We start from the raw sequence: 26,406 nt of genomic DNA, 5'->3' as shown, positions 1-26,406 counted from the left end.
CCAATTATTATTTTATTCTGAATTACAATATTTTTTGTTTCTCTCTCTAATTGTCAAGATAGAAAGTTTATGGATGCCATCTTTTTTCCCCCCCTTTTTTTGGTGAGCAAAACAAGTTTAAGAACCACACAAACATGACTTTTCCAAGTATAGTATTTATTTACAATGCAAAAACATCAACCATATAATTTTAGAGGAAACGCGATAAATAAATAAAGACGGAAAAACCCAAATGGGGGTGTCCGAATCAGAATACGCAAATAAATCATAGGGAAACAAGATGTAGCTAAAAAGAGATATGGAAATGGGAAATGTATTTTTCGAAATCCTGATGAGCTAGTGAGATCAAATCTTCGTCTTCCCACTCGTCACGGTACGTCTCAGGTGCACTTCTCTTTTTCCTGCTAGCCGCCAAATACATTGGCTCTCTCCATTCTTCTGTTGGAGGAGAACCACTCTGGCCGGCTAACCAGTCATTATACTCGAACTACAATCAAGAATTGATATGTTAACGAGGGGCACACAGAGGAAAGACATTTTGATATTCTAAACCTGGGATACGATGGTTAGCTATGATGATTAATAAAATCTTCAACCATAAAGCGCTGTGGGTTGTACACAGCCAGAGTCCTGGTACCGGGAAAATTTCAAAATCTTGCATACAAGAGGCTTATTTGAAAAGCATCTGTGTTTGATGCATGGACCGATCAATAGAGAATTTAGTTTGTACCATAAGACTGCGTCTAATATCTACTAGGTGTACGAGTAATTTACCTGAAGGTCACCGACTCTATGAGTGAACCGCTTAGCAATGCCAGATGCTTCCATCGATGAGTAAAAACCTTCAACATCAGCCAACATTTCGGTTATTGTTGGGAGGGGAATTTGACCTGATAAAACTCCAGCTATCCACTTGCATTGGTATTCAAACATGGGGAAAGGTACAACCTGAATCCGATTTAACCCCGAGGTTTAAAATTGTGAAAATACATGAATCTAGAAAACAAGGATAGCATAAGAAATTATCAAACCTTCCATGGCAAGCCAACAAATGAAAGCCATGGGGCTAATGCTGGTGGGAAAATGTGCTTGTACAGTGGACCGACACGATTGTCATCCACAGTCACAATTCCGTTTGTTTCAAGAAAAGGGAAGGTATATTTGTATCTGGAGGGGAAAAAACGAAAACTGGTTAAAACAGACCTTCTTCCGTCTCAGTTTTGAATTAGAATATCTTTTCCCATTTTCATGTCCCACCCTGTGCAGTGAAGGATAACATCGGCACACACTTCTTTTCCATCTTCAAAAGCCACAGTACCATCTTTACAGACATAGCTAATCTGCATCGTTTGACATGCCAAATTTCTTTGGTCAATTGAATACACACCATCATGAATTCAAAAGTCTTTTGTTACACATACGAGTGGGACACATTGATTGTACCATCGAATGGAGCCAAATATTTTCATGACCCGAAAGTTTTCCAAGTTCTTCAATTTGGACTGATCTGGATGCAATGTGAACTTCTTTAGCGACTTCAGCAATATCTCTGGAGATATCATTAGCACTTGCAGAACTCCCAATCAGCACCACAATCTGCAAAATAACAAGACAAATGAAACCCAATTTCTTCCCACGAGATGTCACACTGACAACCACCAAAAGCACCATTACTTAAAGGAAATAGGCAGTGCTATGGCTATCATCCTTATTTGTTAGTCACTCTTGTAGACTACAGATTTTTTTGGAAAAATATATATCCATCCTAGATACATACCTATTAGGCTATTTCATTTAGAACTCAAGGATAATCATATTTTAGCCTCTGATCTTAGCTCTATTTCAAATTCTATAGTTTTCAAATTTGGTCCCTTGACATTTCAAAATTTGAGCAGGTCTTTGTCATCAAAATCCGTCCAAAATTTGGCAGCCCTCCTAGAAGTTTGGCAAAATAATCTAATCTTTTGTCCCTGAGTTTTACCCTAAAAACAGATTCGTTAAAGCGCTTAATAGAATTGGTCCCTCGGCATTTTGAGTTCGAACAGTTATGGTCCTGAGGGTCAATTTTTTGTCAAATCATAACAGCCAACCTCTATGTGTTGCTTAAAGTTCACGAATTTCCAAAACGAACACTCTGTGTTCATCAACAGGAAAATCAAAGTTTAGAGCCTTTTCAATATACATCCTTGACCTGACTCGTTTGAAGAGTACAGGACTTTCTCTCATTTTCTGTAAATTTCGTGGAACCGACAGCAGATTTAAATAATCAAATCCACAGTTCGCTCAGCCTTCTTATAAATCTAGATATAGTTAAAAATCTTCCTATGATTCACTTGAATTAAGCAGTTAAGCTGTGGCTTCATCTATCTTAAAGTAACGGAAGAGAGGTAATGAAATATTACGGACAAATATTGTAAAAAGTAAAAAATGAACCTGGCACATACTTGATTGCGATAGGGCTCGGGAACACGATAATTGTGACTATGAATTTGTTTCCCTGGCCACCCATCAATCCCTGAATGTTTTAAAATGTGATTGACAGTCAAGATTCCAAGCTGAACTCAAACATTAAAGCATATCGAAAAGTGGGGGGAAAAAAATCTGAAACCACAATTGTATATTCATTCAAAAGCTTATTCGAAGTGAAAGAACGCCTGTGACTGCAATTACTTGTGACAAAATTTTTAAATCTCCTAATATTTTCTCTAAATCCACACAAATTGGTTCTCTCTGTTTCTAGCAAATTAATTTTCAGATATGTAGCAAAAAAATGTTTCCTTTAATTCTGATAAAATCAAGAACTAAAGATTAGAGAAGGTGAATATATGGAAAAGAGTTATATTATCATGCTGGTAGGGAAAATAAAGCACTGTTGAAAAAGCATACTCAAGTTTCAATTTTTTTTTTCACAGCTACACGTAACACAGCATTTAAACACCCAAGTCCTCCAATAATAGAATCTAAATAAACGCCATTATAAGAAGTTAAATAACGCACAAATATGCACTTGCAGCTGAACATATAAGAGTTCTAGTGCCCCACCAGCAAAGCAGATTCCTGGATTTTTACTAAGTTACTCAAAACTCTGAAAACAAGAACATCAATCAAATTAACAAGAATCAAGCAAGTGCATATACTGGAAAAAACATAATCATCAGTAAATATTTTATCTTGTGCTAAATGAATGTACCTGGTATTTCAGCAATCCGAGGCTCCGTATAATGTCCGTTGCAAATTACCACAGCATCATAAACTTTATCATCCTCATGACCATCACCAAATTCATTCCTCTTTCTTGATCTCACCATCCATTTGCGATCTTCCATCATCCTCACATGACACACCTCACTCCCAAACCTCACCATGTCCCGCAACCCAAACTCATCCGCGAAATCCCTCAAATACTCCAACACCTCCGCGTGGCCCGGGAACCTCCGAGCGTACCTCCCGGGCTTTTGGCTTGCCGAAAACGGGAAGGCCCTGAAACCCATTACTTCCCGGGGGAGGTTCGTGCGGAGGGATGCATAGAGGCTGGAATGGACGATTTGTCGCATCGGATCGAGTCCCATAAGGTCGGACTCCATCTCGGGCGTGTAAGCCCACGTGCCGCCGAGTTGGGTCTCCCGCTCGTAAACTACGACGCTATGGCCTTGGAGTACAAGCTCACGGGCCGCAGCAAGACCAGCGGCGCCGGCGCCAATCACAGCTACCGTTCTGGAGGCGATCACTGGCATTACCGGGAGGGAGAACGGGACCGTCGCGGTGGGGCTGTTTATTGTCATGAGCTGCTACTTTTTTACCCGATGGATGATGAGATTAAACAAGAAAATGCTCCTTCACTCCGATGATAATTTATGGCCATTCAGTGGTGAAGAATCGATCTACTCCACCACTCTCTTCTATATCTTATCTCAACGAACGATACATTGTATACTGTAGTTTCATATGATCGAATTGATTATCGAAACAATCCAATAATAGTTTATTAATAACTAAATAATTATTTAATTTGATTGGCTTGGTTATATTTTATTTTATTTTAATTTTTGATTTGTAAACCCGCGGCCGCTATTTTTAAGTGCACTCTGGGTAAACTTTCGAACTAACGCAATAGTCTGCAAACTACGTTAGTCAGATAAACCACACCAGGCTCTGGGTAAATCTCCGGACTAACGCAATATCCTACAAACTACGTTGATTAGGTAAACCACACTAGCAAGCCCTATGTGACAGGCTAGTCCAAGAAATTATTGGCAGGGGAATCGAACTCTTGACCTATGGCCAAAAGTTCACATATTCCATCAACTTGGACACCCTTGAGGGCGGCTTGGATATATTTTAGTTTGTACACAATCCCATATAACAGAAGACAAAAAATAGAATTTGTTTGCGTCAAAATCGTTATGGTACATTGTAAGCATAATAGTAGATTAAATTTGTCTAGAAAAGTATTGACCACACAAGAGTCAGTGCCCTCATTAATCGGGCCACCACTCGAATGAACCTAACATTTTTCAAACACCAAAACATGCAGCTTAAAGATTTTTTCGCAGTTTATGTTTCATTTTTCTTCTTTTCGTAATCTAAAATCTATTATTCCCAATCCGCATCTTCTTGGAGTGATGATGCACTAGTTCAGACAATACATTAACGTGAAATAAAGATTTGGCGACCGAGCTTTCGTTTTTGGACATATTTATGCAAGGTTAGATCTATCTATATGTATATCATATAAGGCCGGGATAGAAGAACAGCAAGAACAAGAGGAGGGAGAGGAGTGTTCAATTTTTTATATACAAATTTCGAAAAATGTCGTCGGATCCATTGGCGATAACCGTCAACAAAACGGAGGATTCGATAGTTTGCTATGCTCCGACCATGATAACCACCAACGGGATTTGGCAAGGCGATAACCCTTTGGATTATTCTTTGCCACTCTTCATATTGCAGTTGGCCCTCGTCGTCGTTGTAACTCGTATTCTTGTTTTCGCCTTGAAGCCATTTCGCCAGCCTCGTGTCATATCAGAGATTCTTGTAAGTCTAGCTGTTTTAACTTTGGTGTCATTTGCCTCGATCGTGTTTACTCAATTTCATCGATGTGAATGAATGGTTTCGTGGGATTGCGGATGTAATTGTCAATGCGAGTCTGTTGTGGTACTTGCGTAACGAACTCTCAAGAGTTTCCACATTACAATGAAATGTGAAAAAGAAAACGTATATGATAGGATTTTTTTTGTTTTTTTTGAAAGCGTATATGATAGGATTAATTTGACATATGAAAGAAAGTGAAGATAGTTAGACAAGTACTAGGGGATTTGACATCTTCCATTTCTAACAGAGATATTACATTGTTGTATTTCGAATTGTTGCAGGGAGGTGTGATCTTGGGTCCATCAGTGCTAGGACAAAGCACCAAATTCGCAAACACGATTTTTCCTTTAAGGAGTGTAATGGTTCTTGAAACTATGGCAAATGTAGGCCTTCTCTATTTCCTTTTTCTTGTCGGAGTAGAAATGGACATTGCTGTGATTCGGCGGAGTGGCAAGAAGGCTTTAGTCATTGCAGTAGCGGGCATGATCTTACCGTTTCTTGTTGGCTTGGCTTTCGCTATGATTCTGCATTCAGACACACATGTCCTAAAGATGGGCACTTTCGTGCTCTTCCTTGGAGTTTCGCTTTCTGTCACCGCTTTCCCTGTGCTTGCACGTATATTAGCAGAGCTTAAACTCCTCAACACGGACATAGGAAGAATCGCCATGTCTGCGGCTCTGATTAATGACATGTTTGCATGGATTCTCTTAGCATTTGCCATTGCCATGGCGGAGAATGAGGCAATGTCATTGGCTTCAGTTTGGGTGATACTGTCAAGCGTGGCCTTTGTTGTTTTCTGTATTTATGTGGTACGTCCGCTCATTGGATGGTTGATACGAAGGACCCCAGAAGGAGAATCCACCAGTGAATTCTACATCTGCCTTATACTCACCGGGGTCATGATATCCGGTTTCATCACAGATGCTATAGGAACACATTCTGTTTTTGGAGCTTTTGTTTTTGGCCTAGTGGTACCAAATGGACCTCTGGGTGTAACCCTCATCGAAAAGCTTGAAGACTTCGTTTCAGGGCTTCTGCTGCCGCTTTTCTTCGCCATCAGCGGCCTCAAAACGGATATTACTTTGATATCAGGAGTGAAAACATGGGCCACTTTAGGCCTTGTCATTGTTCTTGCATGTGCCGGTAAGATCGCGGGAACACTTCTCGTGGCTCTTTATTACAAGATGCCGTTCTACGAAGGGCTTACTCTAGGTTTTCTGATGAACACAAAAGGACTTATAGAGATTATTGTTCTTAACGTCGGCAAAGACCAAAAGGTATGAGATATGCAGCTAATATATCATCATAATAAAATCAATTTCTATGTAAAACCACTCCTTGCTGATTTCTGTGATGTTTCTACCATAATGCAGGTCTTGGATGATCAGGCTTTTTCTGTCATGGTAGTTGCAGCAGTGGTTATGACTTCGATAATCGCGCCAATTGTCATCAAGATCTACAGGCCGGCGAGAAAATTCATACCCTACAAAAGGAGAACGATTCAGAGAACGAAACGGGACGGTGAGTTTCGTGTCCTCGTGTGTGTTCACTCTCCAAGAAATGTCCCAACAGTCATCAACCTCCTGGAAGCCTCTCATCCTACCAAGAAATCCCCCATTGGGGTATACGTTCTGCACCTTGTCGAGCTCACTGGCCGTGCATCAGCCATGCTTATAGTGCACAACACTAGGAAATCAGGACGCCCAGCCCTCAACCGCACGCAAGCTCAATCCGATCACATCATCAACGCGTTTGAAAACTTTGAGCAACACGCTGGTTTCGTCTCTGTCAACCCCCTCACCGCCATATCCCCTTACTCAACCATGCACGAAGACATTTGCAGCGTCTCAGAGGACAAGCGAGTCGCCTTCATCGTAATCCCTTTCCATAAGCAACAAACGGTGGATGGAGGGATGGAAGCAACCAATCCTGCATTTCAAACAATTAACCAAAATGTATTAGCCAATGCTCCTTGCTCTGTTGGGATCCTTGTGGATAGAGGACTCAATGGATCAACAAGATTGGCTGCAAATCAAGTAGCTCACCATGTAGCAGTACTATTCTTTGGTGGAGCAGATGACAGAGAAGCATTAGCATATGCATGGAGAATGTGTGAGCATCCCAGGATCAGTCTCACAGTAATGCGTTTCCTTCCCGGAGAAAGCACAATGGAACCAACTCAGGAAGCTCGACTAAATCAAAGTGGCCGCCAAATCTTGACAGTAGTCACCGATATCGATAGAGAAAAACAGCTAGATGAGGACTACATAAACGAATTCCGGGCAAGAACTATGAATGATTCCTCAGTAGTCTACACTGAGAAAGTGGTGAATCATGGAGAAGAAACAGTATCAGCTATAAGATCAATAGACACAATCCATGATTTGTTTATAGTAGGTAGAGGACAGGGCACAACATCCTCGGTGACAGCTGGACTTACGGACTGGAGCGAGTGCCCCGAACTCGGGGCCATTGGAGATTTATTGGCTTCATCAGATTTTGCAGCCACATATTCAGTGCTTGTCGTGCAACAATATGTGGGGATGGAGGCCCATGGAGACGCCATAATCGCCACACCCGACAGCCCGAATCATCACCCAGATCAGTATAGTTTTACACCTCCAAGAAACCAGTCTGTGTTTCACCCACAACCCTGAAATACATGTACTGAAAGCAGTAGAGGATTAGAGATACATAGAAACTTCAACAAGTTCTTGCTTTGTTTCATTTCATTCATTCTTGATTTTGTGAATCTGTATAGATGTACAGAGTACTTTCATCAAGAAAGTTGCGCTTTACAACCTCCACATTCCTGCTTGTAATTTTTTGAATGTGACACAATATAATTCCAATCCAATTCATACTCAACAGAATAATTTATTTTTAATAAAAAAAAATTCAAAAAAATTAAATAAAGAAAAGATTTTTTTGGGTACAAAATGGTTAACTCAACCGTTGTTTTGGTTTCATCACCCCATCTAATGGAGGGTCTGGCGGAGCTAGAGAGAATCCAAACCCGGATCCTCCACCGGATATCGGACCTCGAACGCTCTCATTTACCCCAACAATTCTCCCAATCTCTCTCACTCGCTCCAGCCACCGCCCCCTCCGCCGCTGCAGCTGCCGATGCCACCACCGAAGACCGCCTCTCCGCCATACTCTGCGCCAACGGCGTTCGAGACTTCGCATTCAAACGCGTCCCCTCTGATTACTACAGTTGGCCTCTCGAAGCCCGCCGAGATGTCCTCTCTGCCGCCTCCATTCATCATCTTTGCAAGAGTATTGTTTTGGTACTTGCTTTTCCTGCATTCCTTTTGTTTCTTTTATTCCCCACTAATAAATCAGATACTTGGGCAAAGGCTATTCAATTGAAGTAACATGTATTTAGCTTTTTAATTTATTTCACAATCTCGTCATTTCTGGGCATGCTTCAGATTTTACAGACCTTTTTTCATGTAAATATGTAATGCAGTTTTGTAGCCTTTGTTCTTAGTGATTTCTTAGTAGTCTTTGTTGCGATTCAGTCGTGAATTTGTGTTGAACAGGTAAACACTCAAGCCCCTTCCAATGTTACTGATTGTAGTGATCGGAATTATTCCAAGTACTATGTAGTCGTTGTTCAGGTGACAAAACATATCCGGTGACCTTAATTTCTTGTGAGATCCATATCATGTTATGAACAACAAAACTCATGATATACGGACCCTTTGTGTTTCTCATTTGTTGCAGTATACTGCTCGATTTAATGCTGAGACTGTCAAGAACTTTTTGTACACACTCAACGATGGCAAGATTTCGAAAAAGAAAATCAATAGTAAGTTAACAAATCGCAGCAGCGTTTTGAAATGATGGTGTTTCAAATTGCTGTGCCATTGCACATCCGGAGTCGCTTTTTGTTTTGTATGTGTGTGTGTCTGGAGTGGAGAAGATCATGGACTCATAGTGTGGCGTGAGATTTTTTATTATGGCAAAAAATTGTGTTAGTTTTGTATCAGTGCGGATGCTTTAATAACTGTCCATGAAAGTTAATCTATTTGAAGAGGTTTTGTCAGGTTTGTGGGGTTCATCTAATGTCAACGCATTAGTTCCATTTTCTGCTTTATTGTGAGATTATTTTCTTTATCCTCATTTTTTTGCCTGGTTTCACTGACACAGCCAAAAAGTATGAATTTTTCTCCGTTGTCAACTTTTTGGAACTCATTCCATGACAGCAAAACAATTTTGAGCATTAAGACTTATCTGAATTGATTGGATTATGTTTTACCCCTCGATTCTTGCTTGTGTTCTTGTTTTTAAAAGATGTGTAGTTGTATGAAGTAACTTATGCCTAAACTGGAAACTGGGTGAGAAAACACATTTCTCCCATTATGGGCCCCTTGAAATTAGTTTTGTTGTGAAGATATCAATCTATTTGAGCTGTGACTTGTCAGACTTGACATATAGATGTGTGTCAATTTTTTTTTTTTGTGATTTGACCGCCTCAAAGTTATATGCACAAAAAAAGTTCTTGAAATTATTTTGTCAATCGATCTGGGAAACAAGATCACCTTCAAACTTTTGCAGTGAGGCTTGCTCCAGAAGAAGCATCGGCAAAGTTGACTGGTTATGAACACAATGGAGTGACCTGCATCGGCATGAAAACTGATATACCGGTTAGTAAAATTTTTGTTCTTGTTGTATGGAATTCAATATATTTGACAAGCATGTGAAAGTGGTCTATTTTTCTTTAACATGGTTGGTGGATTTTGTGACTGCATTCATTACAACTTTGGTATCTGTCCTGTGATGTTAGCTCTCTTTATGTGGTTGAGCAGAGCATAATAAAATGATTTGCTTGTATCTATAACCTTTTGATGTAATAATTATACTTAGAGAAATGAAGTTTATATATATACATGGTTTAACATTGCAAAAATGTACTGTTAATGGCTTTATGGTACCATTTACTGTTCATCGAATTTCGTGGCTAAATTTATACTCACAAGTGTATCCGAAACTTGAAATCATCAATAATTGCTTTGATGTAATAATTGTAATTGCAACAGAATGCATGTCTTTTACAACATCATGTTTTACTGTACGTCACTGTGGATTAACTTATTAAAATATGTTCAGGTGATTTTGGATGAAGCGATTGTGAAGCTCGAACCAGATTTCTTCTGGCTGGGAGGCGGAGAAATTGATCTTAAGTTGGGGATCAGGACTTCAGAATTCATTGATTTTGTAAAGCCATTTGTGGTCAACTGTAGCACTAGTTGAGAATTTCATCTGTTACTTCTTTGATGTCAGACAGTGCAACCTTTTTTGTTTCCATGGAAACAACACCGTCTGGTGTCCAATTTCCAGGTGTAGGAAAATGTCCGAGTTGGTATGATCGTTTCGTTCAGAGAATAACTGCAACTCGATAAATTTGCATGGCCATTCTTCTATTCAAGAAAATTTAATGGAATGGTTCAATGATTTTTGAGTACACGGATGTTACCAGGTTACCTTTATGTAGTTGTTTTGTTAACTCGGTCACTGTTCGATGTTACTAGGTTACCTTTATGTAGTTGTTTTGTTAACTCGTCACTGTTCGGCGTCCCAAAATCTGTTTTTATCTCGATGATCTTTTGTCATTTCACAAGCTTCAGATTGATGGTTTTTTGCTGCCTAGTTTATAATCAATCTCATTGAGCATCCGGATTGCATTCATTTTTAGCTATCAGCTTTCGTATTGCTACATAACCATCATGAAATTGAAGATCTGCATTGCTCTCCTAGACATTTGACAGCAAAGGGAAGTCCAATAGTTCCTTATCGAGAATTAAACAAGTAGAGTGAAAACAATATATCCATACTAGGAGAATCAGGATTACAGTCATCGTTCATGGTGACACTTGGAAACTATACACAGAGATACTTTATAGATATTATATGCAAAAGAACACGATTATCAGCGCAAATATGATAGCAGCATGTATAGTTAAATAAATCAAAGCTTGATGTAATCAACGGCAGCTATGGTAGAACTAGAATCTGGTCCCCAAATGTGTTCTCTCCGCTGTAGGTTACGTAAAGGAAACCATCTTCATCCTGCTTTTCCTCGTATACAGTTGACATTAGAGCACCTGAACAAGGAAAAAAACAAGCAGCACAACACCAGTAACGGACTTGAGCTATCATACACACCACTCAAGTCAAATTGCAACTGCCAACAGCCAAATATGTGTCGTGTGTGCGTGTGTATACGAATATATGTGTGTGTTTTACATAAAGGGCTACCTGTTGGCGGCAACACGTTGTCCATGAAAATGAAAATTGCCTTTTCTGCACTCAGTTTGATCCTTTTGCGTATCACATAGACAAACTGTCCAACAGTTAAGTCAGCTGGCACCAGATACCTGCATTGTCTCGATTATAAGCAAAAAAAGTTTACATGATTGAAATGAACTAAATAATCAGGAAACTAGAGGAAATGAATTGACTGGTATGCATGATATATTCACTAAGCCAATCAATCCAACAAATACAAATGAATAATGAGCTACCAAAAATAAAATGGATTCTTGATCGACAATGTCCTGGATTATATCAATCCTTGTGCCCTCCCAAACACACATCTATAAGCTCATCAGTGAAGCCACAAAATTCACTTAGGGGGCGAAACAAAAACGACAGAAATTTTGGAGGGAAGGGAAACACCATCGTGTGAACTATATTTTATTTCCAACAATTCTATGTACAACTCATCACCGTTTTAAGTTGAGAAATCTGAGTGAAAAGCAGAATCATAATTAAGAGTAATTGCAAAAGATAGAGCTGATGCTAACTTTTTCTTGTCAATAATGGGGATAGCACTGTTTTCTGCCTTTTCAACAATCACCTACATCATAAAAACACAAGTCATGGATCAAATGTTTAAAATTCTGCAGCTTCGTATATAGTTCTTTGATCTTTCAATGGCGCTTGAGTTTTCAGACTCTTGAAAAAAAACTCCAAAAATCTTGAAACATCACCATAAAAAGATATTAGAACCTACCATGCATTCCAATTTACAAACCAAGGTATACTTCACTCAAGTAAAGTTCCAGCTTGAACAGTCATACAGTAACCTGCAGCCCACCCCCATGGCGGAATCCTCATCGATTAAATCATATTTTATCTTGATCCCAGATACTGACTAGAGGTTACTTCACAATTACAAAATTTGTTTCCAACACATGCGATATTAATGATCGAATCATTTGTATATCAATCATTTGAAGTATGCTGGCTATAAGCATTTTGATCATTTATCTTTTCATATGCCTCAAACCCAATGAAACCCGAAAATATACTGTCAAAGGAAATCCCTTCCCCCTTAAAGCTTAGAACTCAACCTAGAGATTTGAAAAACTTGATAAGGTCCAAAACATACTCGTAATAGTGGAGAACTATAACATGATCGTGCATATAAAAAATTGATCCGAAGTTCCAAACAAGCAACCAAAGCTACAACTATCGGCATTTCAAAAAAATTGTCTGAATTCGCACCGGAATTCTATCTGGGTATTTCTCCCTGATTCTAGCAGCCTCAGCACGCCTTTTCGCTGAAACACAATTGGATTGAAAATTTATCACGCAAGAAAAAGAATGGGAAATCCAATCATAAAGTTGAAGAGACAAAATGAAAGCACAAACCAAGGTCATGCTCTTCCCTGAACGAACGCTTTGTCATCCCACCTGAATTTTACTGATCAAAATTTCAAATTTCACATTCTTAAATTCAACACAGTACAGCTCTTTGAGAATTAGCGGTGGAGTGCACCAAAATATAGAGACAAACAAACACACACTAGAAAACCCTTCAGCTAAATTCCATCAACCCATCTACAAATAACCAGTTAGAGATAAAAATATGCTTCAGAAGGAACCAAAAAAACCCAAGAAAGAATTTTTCAGGGTAAAAACAAAAGAAATCCAGAAAAAAAGAACATAAAAATTTAGCAGATTCAGAATTCAAATAGCATTCCAAGAAAATGAAACTCATACAATAGCAGATATGAGAAAAGGGAGAACCTTTTTTTCTCCGAAAGACGAAGGTTCGGAAGAGGAGAGAAGTGAAGAGCAAGTCTCGGAAGTGCTTGCTGAACACAGTTTTTAATGATAGATTTTGGCCTTTTACTGACCTTTTGTTTTTTAAGTGTTGAATTGTATTACCTTCGATATTGACATAATTTCGTTCCATATGGATAAATAATCGATCATTAATTATCAATAATCCGCTTTGTGTTTTTTTAAATCCAGATTTTGGATTAATTTCTGTTTAATTTAATTAAAATAATCCCACTATCATTGTTTATATATGTATATATGATTATTCACTAAAATATCGTAAATTGTGGTTTTTTTTAAAAATAAACTAACCACATATGTAAATAATAAATCAGTAAAATATCATAATTGTGGTTTTTTCTAAATAAATTAACCAAAAACAGATTCATTAAAAACGTCAAATGCCCAAATGTGGTGTGGTTTTACTTTTTAGTCAATAAAACCAAACTTGATTGCGTAATTGTGGTTTTTCTAGAATATCTGACAAGACAAACTCATAGAAAACATAACAGATTAATTGTGGTGCGTAATATTTTGGCATAGTCGGAGATCTATAAGAAAGGGTGATGTTATGTTGCACTTGAAATTACATAAATATTTTTAATGTATTTTGGAAAAATAATCAATGTGTACATATAGCATTTCCCATTACAAAATTAAATATATTGAATAATACCAGCATCCACACGAGTCTTATGCATGAACTAAGTAATGGTTCAAGTAGAAGTAACTAATGGAATAGTGATTATGATGGAGACCTATTCACAGCGCCTATACTCAACTCTATAGTTCTCTGGAAGAGCTAAACAAGAAGATAAGCCTAATATGGTAACATTTTACTCGATACGCAGGTACAAGTCTGGTGAAGTACTAAAATTCGAGTCACTACTCGTAGGAGTTGAACCACAAGACAGAGGATGATCTTTCTCTTTGATTGCTGCACGCCATTCGTTGATGCAAGCCAATCGTTCTGGATCTGAACTTGGAAGTGGTTGGCAACTAAGAATTTCTAGGATCTTTTCTGATTTACCAAGAAGAATAATACCCATGCGCACGATTTCCTCCCTTTCTTCGATGCCGCTGTGGTGACATTTTATCGATATGGCATGCTGCAGGTTCGTGAGACCAGCCCCTATGACGTCGGTGATCATGGCGGTGAGTCTTTCGAACATGGCTTTGCTGCACTCATTCGACTTGTGGCCAGCAGTTAGCAAAAGGGTTTGGCACACTCGATACATAGAATTCGCGGCCAAGAGCTTGCCTGGCCATTTTGATGGGCTGTCCTTGAAACAACCTATTATATCCATCTTTCTGTACTCTGAGAACTTGTTCTTAGCTATGTCCGAAAGTTCTGAGATAATGTCTCGAGGGGTTTTTCCTCCACGCGACATATCGCGGAGTTCCACATCAAGCCACTTGTAATGGAGCTCTAATTCGGCCCACAGGATTTGTGCTGTTTTCCTGATATGGACAAGGTCCCTTTTTATGTCGAGACTATTTTCCACTATTCCAATGTAGATGAGGCCTTCATGTACGCATTTTATCAGCTCTTTCACAGAACGAAAGTCGACGTTGTTAACTGCGACTGCAATGCTTGTTAGTGTCACCACGGGTAGAGCCCAGCTGTTGGGGGGTTCTTCAGTTTCGAGAGACGGAACCTGGTTGCTGTCAAAGTTATATACCCCCTCGAATCCTCGTGATGTGCCGAGTTTCTCTAAAAGTTGTATGAGATACCGCGGCTGCTTCTTTCTCCCCATTCTGATCCAATGTCCAGTAGCATCCCTATCACATCCCATCATCAAGTCCACAAGTTCTTCCTCTCCTTCGAGATGCAAAACATAGCGGCTGAGATCCAGCTTGCAACTGTTGTTAGTCTCTGATTCTGCATCAAAGTCCGGATTCGTGCCGGTGCATCTAAACAAGCTGACAAGTTTCTTGCAGCCGTGGTGGAAAATCAGTAACAAGAGCACAAAGTAGACGGACGTAAGCCGGACTGATTTGCTCGACACCACCACTGCTTTCTGAATCCAAATGCATACATCCAAAACATTGTTCTTCGTATTATGTGCTAGCTTTCGACCCTGCCGGCTGTAGATCCTCAGATCCAACGGACTCTCTTTCAGATGATGCAGCTTATTTATCCAGTATTTTTCCACCCATAAGCACTTCACCCCGCAGGCCCTCCTCGCTTTCTTGGGACACCTGAATTTGATGGCTGTGAACCATCTCATAGCCGGGGCCATCGTGCCCACCCCTACCGCAACAGCCTGAGTCGCAAGTATCAAAATACTGGACCACTTGTAATCCGACTCTCCATCACAAAATCTGAAGGACCGTGGCCTAAGGTAGCTACGAAGCATCGCTTCCGCCAAAATCAAGGCGCTCAGCAGGCAGAATGCTCCCGAGGCCGTGCACGTTGCCAACCGCCCCATCACGAACTGCGGATTACATGTATGAGCCATCACCCAATATCTTTCAAGATCATCTATCAGTCTCTGAGTTATGGTATCATTGGCATGGTTAATGGATTCTTTCTTAGCTATTTTGTACTTCTTATCATACTTAAGATCAAGATATAACTTAGTGGCAGGAATCGCCAAAGCCGAAGAAACCACTATCCCAAAAAGAACCACCATAAGAAACATTACCACAACATGTTCTATGAAGAAGACGTAAATCACTCCGGTACCCAATTGGATGCAAACATTAACAATAACAGTAACAACAAGAATCCCCAAAGCCACCACATTCATCATAAGTTCTTTATCTCGCATGCTTCCCAAAGAAGGCAAAGAATTACCCATCACTACGCACATGAAAACAGTGCTGCTAAGCTTGGTTAGCTGATCGTGGGAGCGGGGCATGGAGGTGTTAAGATCAACAGAGAGTTTCACTGCCACGGCGATGATAGTCAAAGTTGTGGCATTAAGGGCAAAGAATTTGCAAGGGAACCAGAATTTCCGGTACCTGAAGCCGTGGAAGGCGTCGATCGCCATGGCCACCGCGCAAGCTGCGGAGGCTGCCACCACATAGAGGCCGATCCATGGTATCGGCTCGTTGAACTTGGAGTCATCCAAGTTTCCATTGATGGTGCAGCCAATCTTCTCCATGTCCGTTCTGAACTTGGTGAGTCTACACTGATCTTGGTACTTGATGTCTCACCTTCTCCACCAGGCAACCTTCCATTTTTTACGACAAGATAAAGAGATATGTATGAAGTGGTCAAATTTTGTGCAGTCGTAGGATGCAAGAAAATTAAATTTTTGTTTTTTTAGAAATTATTTTCTGTAAGTTATTTTATTATTCGATTTTTTATTACTGAAATGGCTTTGGCATTATTCTATGATAGATTTAAGGGTATTCATTTATCAATACATGCGAAATCCACTAAAAAATAATGAAGCCAAAAAATAATGAACCTCACATTTATTGGTAAATGTCTATTGTTAAACCTATCTCAAAATAATGCATGTATAAGTAAGATCTAACTTATCCATTTTTACATAGAAGAGACGAAATCAATGGCATTGATTATAATCCAACCAAGGGCAGAAGACTTTTTGGTGGATGCGTAGCCATAAGTTATCTAATTAATTATTATTTTATTGGGAAAAGAAGGTGTCACGCATGACGCATTCGATTGTTAATTTTTAGGGATGAATTTGACCGCAACAAAGGCTAATTCTCGTGACTTTGACTTTGATTATGCTCATAAGTCATAATTGTATTATCATAAGTCATAATGGCTGATAGCTAGTGGCTCGGGCTCTAACTAAAACTCTGCCTACTTTTGATTCCGAGTTTAAGACCTCAATTTATACACGTCTTTTGAAATGGTTTGAAAATTACGAGTTTGAACATACGAATCCGCAATACATATGCGTCTTTCGTCGTTCATTGTCTTATATGAGTCATATTTTTTGGGCCTTCGACCCTCTGATTTTCTTGATTGTATTGGATTGAGGTGGCTATGGGAATGCAATATGCATAGCCGACGGCTCATACACCACAACGAGACCGGCCATACTCCTGGTTGGATTCTTGGGAGGCGGTGCCGCTGTAGTTGGATTCAAAGGGAGTGCAAGCCCAAGGCGTCAAAGCAGGTTTTCAGGCACCATCAGTCATGCTTTTGCAACACAAGACTTGTGTTTGATACCCAATACTTCATTCACACTCGATATTCTTCTTATATGCTTACTTCTGGTTATACCTCAAAGCATAGATGGTATGGCATTCATGACTCCCCATAAGCATGTTAGCAGCAGAGTAAGAACAAGAGGACTTACTCTAGATGATATAGTAACTAACATGCATGCATAGAACCAGGTGACCGTGACTCGTTAGTAATCAACAATAAACCTTCAATAGGACGAAGCTGATCCCGTGGTCAGAAGCTCAAGACTCGATGCTTAGCACGAAGCACAAGGTGAGGAGTCTTATGAAAGTGAAACCACCCCCTACGGAAAAGTATGATAAAATCTAAATATTCAAACAAAATTTCATACAGATTACCAAATATATACTATTGAACAACAATAAAACCAAAAACTTGTGTTTCTCTACATTCAGGTCATATTCTAAAAGCAACTAGAGCCTTTACATGGCACCAAAATTGGGGCTTCACATTTAAGGCGCGCCTCACCGAATGGCAGAGCGTTGGCTTATGTCAAGGGGCTAAACTGAACCTCGCTGAGTCTTGACACTGGGAGCACGCCTCGTAGGCTTAAACAATTATGATCCAGTTTATACCCACAAAAAAAGGAAGATCGTGTCCAAACACACAAAAGCGAAGTGGATTATCAATAAAGCTGTCTGTGATAACAATGCTGCATTGAAGAACAGACAGGATTCATTCATTATCAAAAAAAAAAAAAGGATTCGCTGAACAAGTGGGATAAAACCTATTTCATCAAGTTTCTGCACATGGAATTCAAGACATATTTCCTCATAACCAGTGTCACATTCAAGAGTGGTTCATCATCATATAAAAAAACCAATAATCCAACATTCAATACATATTAAAGTTTAGCACATACACTTCACTGCAAACAAATTAGCTCATCTCTTTCTGGAAGAAAACCCTCCATCTCTCCTTGACTTCTCTACAATCAACGCCTTCTCCCTCTCCTTCTCCGTGCTCTCTCTCTTCAACCTCTCCTCCCTCAACTCTTGCAAACTCTTCTTCCCACCATTACTCTTTCTGTTATCCTTCAATTTCAAATCATCTTCAAAGTCCTCTTCATTATCGAGATTTTTCTCATCGATGGCTCTTTTCTCCATATACCACGGCAATTTTACGCCTTTCCCTGCAACCCCATACCCCATCCTGTATTTCTCATCCTCCGGGCCAACCGCCCTGGGTTCCTCCTGCTTCTTGGCCTTCTTGTTACTGCTATTATCACTATCCCTCCAAAATTTGCCCTTTTTTACTTCACGTTTACCAGCACCAGCTTCAATCGGGTCGAAAATCCTGATCCCTTCAAACAAATTGATGTGCCTTGGATCAGACTCCGGTTCTTTTGGGAGCTCCGCAGGGATTTCGGTCGCGATGGAGGATGGCTTATCTATGTCAACTTGAGCTGATGAGCTGGATAAGCCGCGGGCTTGGCGGAGCTTCTCCAGCCGCAATTCCGCATCGCGTTTCCGGCTTTGCTCGCGCTTAAGCTGCTCTTCCTTGGCAGCCGCTTCCTCGTCGCGCCGGACTTTCTCTCGATTCTCGTAGTTGTAAACGTTCCACCGTTTTTGAGGCAGGATGTTTAAACCACCATGGCCTCCCATGATTTGAGGGAATGGAATTGAGAAGATCTAAAAATTGATCCTGAATATGAACCCTAATAATTTGATTGGGAATTTCTGGTAAATTGTAGCTTTATTTCTTTTCCCACAAAATAAATTCGAATTTTTTATAGACCTTGCCGGGTCTAACTCGGAACCATTGATGGTCAACAGATTTGACCCAAAACTGTGATCAGAATAATCATTAGATAGTTACGTTTTATGAGTGTCAAACCCGTCGACTCGTTGGGTGAAACGTTCGACTTGACAGGTCGGCCTTTTTTATTAAAAAAAAAATATATACATTGAATTCTTAATATATTATAATAGATAAACTCATTGGATAAACTACATTTGATCATTTTAATAGATTTTCAAATTTATCCTTATCATTTTTTCACATATTCAATAATTAAAAGACAAAAATAATTTATCATTCAAAAACTCTCGCTTTATCTTCTCACCATCTCATTATCTTAATTTATGTGCTTCGGTATATTAGTATAAATGAAGTGTGAGCGAATCTGATAAATATAATGAAAATTTAATAGATTTTTTTTATATAAAATGTTGAAAATTTAAATATTATATATTTTTTATTGAATAAATGACAAAAAAATAGTTTTTTCACATATTCAATAATTAAAAGACAAAAAAATAATTTATCATTCAAAAACTTCCGCATTATCTTCTCGCCATCTCATTATCTTAATTTATGTGCTTTGGTATACTAGTATAAATGAAGTGTGAGCGAATTTGATAAATATAATGAAAATTTAATAGATTTTTTTATATAAAATGTTGAAAATTTAAATATTATATATTTTTTATTGAATAAATGAAATAAATTTTTTATTTGGATAATGAAATATTTGATAAAGTTTGTATAAGTTGATTTGTGCAAAGTCTTATTTTTATAATTCATTTTTATTATTTAAAAATATTTTTTTTGAAAAATAAAAAAAATGATCTGGACCCGAAATCGATGGTTAATTAAACTTAAACCTGAATGATCGGTTCCACGAACCAAATCGTAACCGACCATGACCGGGCCGGTTAAAGGTTAGTCTTTTGTTGAATCGGACCCGGCCCATGGCTAGGTCTTGATAAGATTAGTAACCTGTAATCATTACTTTTTTTATGATTTTTTTTGTACATATAGACTAAAATCCGAACTAACTAACGGAATAATCTACAAATCATTTTAGTGAAATAAACCGGACTAACGGCCTAAGAAGATGTAGAGAAAATTGAACATCTGTTTATAAATAAGCGTTCATAAATTTCGGTAACTCGGTCGAGCTTTTTGGCCAAATAAGATTATATCATTATATCATTATATTATTATTATTATTATTTAATTAAATAAACCTTTTTAACCCGGAAAACTGGGGCAATACGTACAATGAGAGCTCCAGATTGACACTTGACCCAGGCTCATACAGACTGCTGGTTGGAGTGAAGCTATGTTCCAGCTGAAATTGAATCCACTCACTGGAGATTCTGAATGGGTCTTCATCGGAGAAGAAGAAGAAAACGACAGTGGAAATCAAACAACCCCGAAGGCCCTCCTCGCCACCACATCGTATCTCGACATGCTCAATGATACTCGCCGCAACAGAGCTTTCCGCCTCGCCATTGACAAGACCATCACCAGACCCTGTCACGTCCTTGATATTGGGTACCACTATGATTACAGTTATTAGCAGAAACTCGCTGAAGAACGATAATTCAACTATTTTATGCCTATAATCTTCTTCTTTCTTGCCCAGTGTTCAATATTTGCAGAATTTACTGATGGGTGTTTCTTATGAGGATTCTTGTTATCACATGGTCATTATTTTCATCTGGAAATGTGTTTGAACAGTGCTGGAACAGGATTGTTGTCGATGATGGCTGCTCGGGCCATGGGCCTTGCTGATTTAGAGGGCGGTGTTGGCTCTCTCTGGGTAAGGTGACAGCTTGTGAGTCTTACCTGCCTATGGTAAAATTGATGCGGAAGGTTCTCCGGGCCAATGGCATGGACGGGAAAATTCGTGTCATAAACAAGAGATCCGATGAACTGGAAGTTGGCATAGATATCCCATTCCGTGCAGATGTTCTTGTGAGTGGAATCATCTTTGGAAGTAAAAATTTTGAATTCCTTGAACTAAATATGAAGATACCCGTATTTTTTAATTATGGAACTGTTCCACAATGTTTCAGAACCACGTGGTTAGAGTGACTCCCTTTTCCACTTCCTATCACCGATTTTGAACCCATAGCTGTGCATCCATGAACCAAGTGTCTGTCCTAGTTACAAGCAACTTTTGAGAGTTCTTTGGAGTGTTTAATGTCTGGTTGAAGCAATGTTTTTCTTGCTTTATATCTTAGTCAATTTGATGTAATATGCAGGTCAGTGAGATCCTAGATTCAGAGTTATTGGGTGAAGGGTTAATTCCTTCTCTACAACATGCACATGAAAAACTCCTGGTTGAGAATCCAAAGACAGTACCTTATCGAGCAACAACTTATGGTCAGGTCAATCAAGCAACCATATCATATTGTTTGGGATCTTTTCTATGAATTATGTACCAACAAGTATATGTTACATACTCTGTTGTTTTAATGGCTAGTTTCATCATCAACCGGCTCTCCCTTACTGGTTCGTTTAAGTATTTACGTCTACTTACTTTGTTTTACAACTTTCTTGACTTCATTCAGCTAGTTGAGTGCTCATACTTATGGGAGAAGCATGGTCTAACTAATAGGGAGGCAAAAACTTCAGATGGCATTCATCTTGTTCCTAGCGGAATGGCTGACATTTTGTGTGTCAAGCAACAACAATTTGCAATGCACTGCAATTCAATTGAAGAAGAAATAAAGCTGGTAATCATTATGTGCAGTGTGCTGGCAAAAAAATCTATCTTTTTTTAAATCATATTCTTTTGTGTATTCTGTCCAGATTATATTCTCCTGCATTTTACTCAGTCTGGTATTTCCATATAGCTTTCAGAACCCTTTAAAATTTTTGATTTTGACTTTTGGAGAAGACCAGAAAGTTCTAGGGAAACTGAGTTGCGCATAAAGGCTTCTGCTGATGGTACAATTCATGCTATCATCTCATGGTACAGGATCTGGTTCATAGATGTTTGTCTTATTAGCATGTACTTTTCATGTTCAGTTATGAATAATTCTCTTCTGTCAGGTGGACACTTCAGCTTGACAAAAAGGGGACGATTTTTTATTCAACTGGCCCGAAATGGATAGGGTGTCCGGTCACAAAAGAGATACAGTCATCCTTTCTTGGTAAATAAAATTCAATGACTAGTCTTTGCATGTCACAAGTCCAATTTGGAAATATTATTCAAGTGAATTGATTTAAGTAGCAGTGAAGCTCAACCTAGGACGGAAGAAATCCAGAAACTTGATAGGATGCCTATGTGTTATAGTTAAAAGGTACATAATGATTTAAAATAGGCTAAATAGCCGAACCGTGCCTCAGCAACTTTGTGAATGGGGTAAAAAAAAAAGTGAAGAAAAAAAAAACTGGTTTTTTATTCAGTTGTTCTTGCCTCAACATTGTAATTCCTGATGTAATCCTGTCTTTAATGCTCATTATAATATTTCTTCAGAGATTGACTACTTGCGGTTGACGGTACAAAGTAATCATCTGATAAATGTTTCTTATCTGTATTTTGCTTATCTTAGGTTCTGAGAATTGGTGTGACCATTGGAAACAAAGTGTTTGGTTTGCCCCAAGTACTGGTGTTTCTGTATTGAGAGATGAAGAGGTTAAATTACATGCTGTTCACACTGAAACACATATCGCATATAAATTCATGACTTCACCCCACATGCAAGATGTGGAACGTCATGACTTTGATGCTCGAGATAGTCAGGTTCTTTTGTCACCGGAAAGATGTGCATTATATGGAGATAGCAGTTGGAGATGTTTGATGCTTAATGCTATTCGCAGAGCTGTAAGATTTTTTTTTTCTCTTGACTGGGTAAAAGCTTTAGTATGAACAGTTAAGACAATATAGCAATTTGATTCCTGAAAGCCAAATTTCTAGTGTGTCCACCAAATTTGGATAGTTTTCAAACAAGATTATTTTGCTTCTAGTTTTGGCTGTTACATTTAATAGTTTTCAAATTTTTGAATTGATCTCTACTCTTTGCTTTTTGAGTTTGGGTCATCCACAAGCACATTCATCATCATCCTATGTTTCATAGTTTTGGGCTGATTTCGAGACACTTGTATGAACATTAATTGCTCTTGTTTGAAAATTTTGTGATTAGCATTGATGCTAATAGAATAATTTTCCACTAAATTCTTTTTCGCTGTCATTTATAATGAAGGGCAATTTTTTGCATCTTAGCATGAAAGTACTGTACCTGGCTCACATTGTAACTTGTTCTGTTGCTTGAATTTTCCTAGCTTCCCCTCCATTTGGTGACCTTGACCTCTGACATCATTAGCTATACTTTAAGTGCGCACATTGTACTAGTTTTTCTATAGCAGTAAAGGTATAGCCAATAGTATAGATGTAACTCAAATATTTTATTAACAGCCAAAATGCCACATTTCATCCTTTATGTCGCATAGGGAACTACAAAGAACAACATGTGACAATCACTACTCCCTTTAAGTTGATTTTTGAAGCATATTAAACTATTGCATTCTATTTATGTTATTGAATTTCAAGATTAAGTTTTCATCTATACTTAACTTCAACTTTTTTTGTTTCCATTTTCTTTAGATGCAGCACAGGGTATTTTCCTTGTGTTTGGTTGCAGATGATAGCATTTTCTTGACAGTTGCTGTTGCCCATCTTTCTAAGAATTCAAATGTGATTCCATTGTTTCCTGGACTTGGGAAAAGGGGTTCCCAATATCTGCAAGCAGTTGCAAAGGCAAACGGTTACACAATGGATCGCATTGAAATTATTAAAAAAAAGGACTTGCAATTGACCCTGCATGAGCCTCATCAGAGAAAAGTAAACTTATAAACATGCATATCTCCAATGGCAGAATTATTGTTCCGGTTTACTTAGTGGCACAAATGTTGTTCAGGTTGACTTAATGGTTGCAGAGCCATTCTATTATGGAAACGACAGCATGCTTCCCTGGAATAATCTAAGATTTTGGTATGTCTTATGTTGATTTTTATATTTCCAGAAAAATGTGCCTTTGAAGCTTACAATTGATTTGGGGCCACCCTTTAGTCTATTGTTCTATGCAACTATTTTTTGGAAATCAGAGGAATAAAAAAGTGTTGTCTTTTACCTATCAAATAATTCTCTCTCCCTATCTTAGCTCCTCTATTTTACCATGAATCAATCATACTCTCTAGTGTCATCTTGGGTTACTTAAAAGCTATAGTTTGTGCATGAGATTGCTGGGCTAATTGAGCTCTAAATCAAGCGCAAGCTCTGCAAGGATTTGAGATTGAGCTTGAATCAGAGAATTTCTTTAGTTGGTATGGCTTTCTTTTAATTCTTCTTGGCTTGTGCTCACCCACTTTTTCTTGATTATTTTATCCAGGCAGGATAGAATGATGCTTGATCCCATTCTATCAACAGATGTGCTGATAATGCCATGCAGGGGTTTGTTGAAAGCTTGTGCGATGTACCTTCCTGTAAGTCGGTGATCAGAAGCCTTCAATATTTTCTCTTGTAAAATGAAAAATAATTGATACGAGTATAATGCTTTAAGGACCTCTGGCAAAGCCGCCGTTGCCTGCAAAAAATCGAAGGATTTGATCATTCAATGACCAACTCAGTATTGGGTGCATGTGGAGATTTACCTGCTTCAGAAGAGAGCCCTTTTCTACCTTTCTTTGTCTGGCAGTGTGGGAAGGTCAAGGTAGCCTCCCAATAATTCCCGATTATGGATCAGGATCTGTACTTTTAAGATAATGTGAAACGCTAATGTTTATTTTGATATTTTCAGACACTCAGCGAGATCGCTACTATATTGGAGTTTGATTTCTCAAAACCACTGAGTCCATGTTCAGGAAAAGCTCGGGTATCTTCTCTTCATATTTCTCATTGCACTAAAAATGGTTCCATAAAAGACCCCTTTTACGGAGCTGCTTTAAAATTAGCTAAAAAAGGTTTATTAATAGGTTCGATTTAAAGAGGCCGGGATGTGCCATGGATTCGTGGTTTGGATTGATTGGGTGATGGACGCAGAGGATAATGCATCAATTATATCAACAGGACCAGGTTTGTTCTAAGAAATTAGTTGATATCCCTGTCATTCATCTTCACATCGAACCGACACATCTTCTTCAACAAAATAAATCCTCACTTTCAAATGTACCAGATGAAAGACATTGGAAGCAAGCTGTGAAGCTTTTACATAAGCCCGTGGAGGTCAGCGGTGCTGATATTTTGACTGAAATCAAAGCATTCTTTGATCCAACTGATGGCGACCTTACGATACAGCATGTATTCTCATGAATCAGAGAGAACTTTTTTTGCTGGGTTTTTTACCGATTTGGTGGGCTTCTTTGATTCAGTCTTTCGCATACGTAAGCTTTGCTCAGTACAGGTATCCTCTCACAAAGGGAATCACTAATATGAATCTCGTCAAAATTTGCTTCCGTAGCAAAAGCTCGGTTTGTATTTGGACACAACTTTTGGTGAAGAATGATAGAACTTAGAAGCCTCAGTTGATTATGCTGCAGCTCCTTGAATTGTTTTTTCGACAACATCGCTCTCGAGAAATACAAAAAGCACATTCAAGTTGGGCTGAAAAGGAATACTTAGGCTTATATTTCATGAGCATTTCCAACTCAGATCAGAACAAGCATTAGTTTTCTCGGTTATTGGGGATTTTGTATCACCATAAGCCGTGTCTTTAGTATTACAACTCATGTTTTATTTTGGGGCATGGATTTGTATACTTAGATTTTGGGGGGTTCGACTTTGGTTCCCGTTTGCCCATTTCTTGACTCAAAACCGAACGATTCTGCTTTATTGGACTAGTTCGACGATTTTGATTTATGGTTGGAAATTTGAATCAAACCGTCATCTAATATGCCATTAATTAATAGAATCCAACCAATTTCGAGTTTCATGTCTCATTATTTTAGGGGTATTTTTTTTTTTGAATTTCGGTCAACCATTTTTTTTTTTAAATGACCTCTTTCAGTGTATTTCAAAAAAATGTTTGACCAACGTTAATTCCCCAATTTTTCCGTTATTATTTACTTAAATATTCACTCTTTTAAGTACCGTGAAAACACGATAAATTCAATATTCACATCTAATTAAATTTTGAGTTCTTTATGCAACGAACTAGTATGAGTTTATCGGTGATTTTCGTTCATTCGGTACTTGTAATGCTAAGGCTTCATCTAGCATATCATTTTAACTGGTTTTTTTTTTAGAACCGTCGCGTTACCCACAAAATGAAAATAACCCTGCCAATATTTTGTCTTATTGCACATCGCTCCCCATTTAACGTTCACAAAAA

General features: G+C 38.6%; 7 protein-coding genes across 9 annotated transcripts; 3 read left to right on the top strand and 4 right to left on the bottom strand.

The window, feature by feature from the left end:
• Nucleotides 1-133: 133 nt before the first annotated feature.
• Nucleotides 134-3,938, bottom strand: LOC140873651 (flavin-containing monooxygenase FMO GS-OX-like 4). The gene is made up of 7 exons (XM_073276851.1): nt 3,191-3,938; nt 2,445-2,515; nt 1,444-1,596; nt 1,258-1,340; nt 1,032-1,167; nt 775-948; nt 134-487 (listed from the first exon to the last, which is right to left on the bottom strand). Exons 1-7 carry the CDS (start codon nt 3,780-3,782, stop codon nt 287-289), a joined length of 1,410 nt encoding a protein of 469 aa, XP_073132952.1. The 5' UTR covers nt 3,783-3,938; the 3' UTR covers nt 134-286.
• A 798-nt stretch (nt 3,939-4,736) lies between these two features.
• LOC140873747 (cation/H(+) antiporter 15) lies at nt 4,737-7,908 on the top strand. Its single transcript, XM_073276984.1, has 3 exons — nt 4,737-5,034; nt 5,373-6,368; nt 6,465-7,908. The coding sequence occupies exons 1-3, from the start codon at nt 4,810-4,812 to the stop codon at nt 7,746-7,748; spliced, it is 2,505 nt and encodes an 834-aa protein (XP_073133085.1). The 5' UTR covers nt 4,737-4,809; the 3' UTR covers nt 7,749-7,908.
• A 93-nt stretch (nt 7,909-8,001) lies between these two features.
• Nucleotides 8,002-10,662, top strand: LOC140873748 (uncharacterized). The gene is made up of 5 exons (XM_073276985.1): nt 8,002-8,381; nt 8,637-8,714; nt 8,821-8,905; nt 9,655-9,743; nt 10,207-10,662. The coding sequence occupies exons 1-5, from the start codon at nt 8,031-8,033 to the stop codon at nt 10,348-10,350; spliced, it is 747 nt and encodes a 248-aa protein (XP_073133086.1). The 5' UTR covers nt 8,002-8,030; the 3' UTR covers nt 10,351-10,662.
• A 398-nt stretch (nt 10,663-11,060) lies between these two features.
• Nucleotides 11,061-13,229, bottom strand: LOC140873664 (autophagy-related protein 8f-like). Of its 2 annotated transcripts, none has more exons than XM_073276866.1 (6): nt 13,132-13,229; nt 12,754-12,805; nt 12,607-12,662; nt 11,904-11,956; nt 11,356-11,474; nt 11,061-11,201 (listed from the first exon to the last, which is right to left on the bottom strand). In XM_073276866.1, exons 2-6 carry the CDS (start codon nt 12,788-12,790, stop codon nt 11,092-11,094), a joined length of 375 nt encoding a protein of 124 aa, XP_073132967.1. In that variant the 5' UTR covers nt 12,791-12,805; nt 13,132-13,229; the 3' UTR covers nt 11,061-11,091. The 2 variants fall into 2 exon arrangements, with proteins under 2 accessions (XP_073132967.1, XP_073132968.1); XM_073276867.1 differs by having other exon boundaries at nt 12,754-12,795; nt 13,132-13,228.
• Nucleotides 13,230-13,789: 560 nt separating this feature from the next.
• LOC140873715 (uncharacterized) lies at nt 13,790-16,401 on the bottom strand. The gene has a single exon (XM_073276936.1). The coding sequence runs from the start codon at nt 16,275-16,277 to the stop codon at nt 14,004-14,006; it is 2,274 nt and encodes a 757-aa protein (XP_073133037.1). The 5' UTR covers nt 16,278-16,401; the 3' UTR covers nt 13,790-14,003.
• A 529-nt stretch (nt 16,402-16,930) lies between these two features.
• LOC140873771 (uncharacterized) lies at nt 16,931-19,023 on the bottom strand. Of its 2 annotated transcripts, none has more exons than XM_073277016.1 (2): nt 18,204-19,023; nt 16,931-17,624 (listed from the first exon to the last, which is right to left on the bottom strand). In XM_073277016.1, exon 1 carries the CDS (start codon nt 18,943-18,945, stop codon nt 18,226-18,228), a length of 720 nt encoding a protein of 239 aa, XP_073133117.1. In that variant the 5' UTR covers nt 18,946-19,023; the 3' UTR covers nt 16,931-17,624; nt 18,204-18,225. The 2 variants fall into 2 exon arrangements, with proteins under 2 accessions (XP_073133117.1, XP_073133115.1); XM_073277014.1 differs by lacking the exon at nt 16,931-17,624 and adding an exon at nt 17,708-17,993.
• Nucleotides 19,024-20,362: 1,339 nt separating this feature from the next.
• LOC140873631 (protein arginine N-methyltransferase 1.6) lies at nt 20,363-25,932 on the top strand. Its single transcript, XM_073276820.1, is given in 15 exon segments — nt 20,363-20,623; nt 20,810-20,880; nt 20,883-21,046; nt 21,337-21,462; nt 21,646-21,810; nt 21,931-22,049; nt 22,130-22,230; nt 22,633-22,904; nt 23,685-23,921; nt 23,998-24,071; nt 24,469-24,562; nt 24,640-24,789; nt 24,877-24,951; nt 25,052-25,151; nt 25,252-25,932. Coding segments are annotated over 15 exon segments (2,100 nt in total). The 5' UTR covers nt 20,363-20,408; the 3' UTR covers nt 25,389-25,932.
• Nucleotides 25,933-26,406: the final 474 nt, after the last annotated feature.

This window comes from Henckelia pumila, unplaced genomic scaffold, assembly GCF_033568475.1.
Source record: "Henckelia pumila isolate YLH828 unplaced genomic scaffold, ASM3356847v2 CTG_80:::fragment_1, whole genome shotgun sequence".
In the NCBI taxonomy this organism is placed as follows: domain Eukaryota; kingdom Viridiplantae; phylum Streptophyta; class Magnoliopsida; order Lamiales; family Gesneriaceae; genus Henckelia; species Henckelia pumila.
Note: the sequence above shows the minus strand (reverse complement) of the source record. Positions and strands in the feature narration are given on the sequence as shown.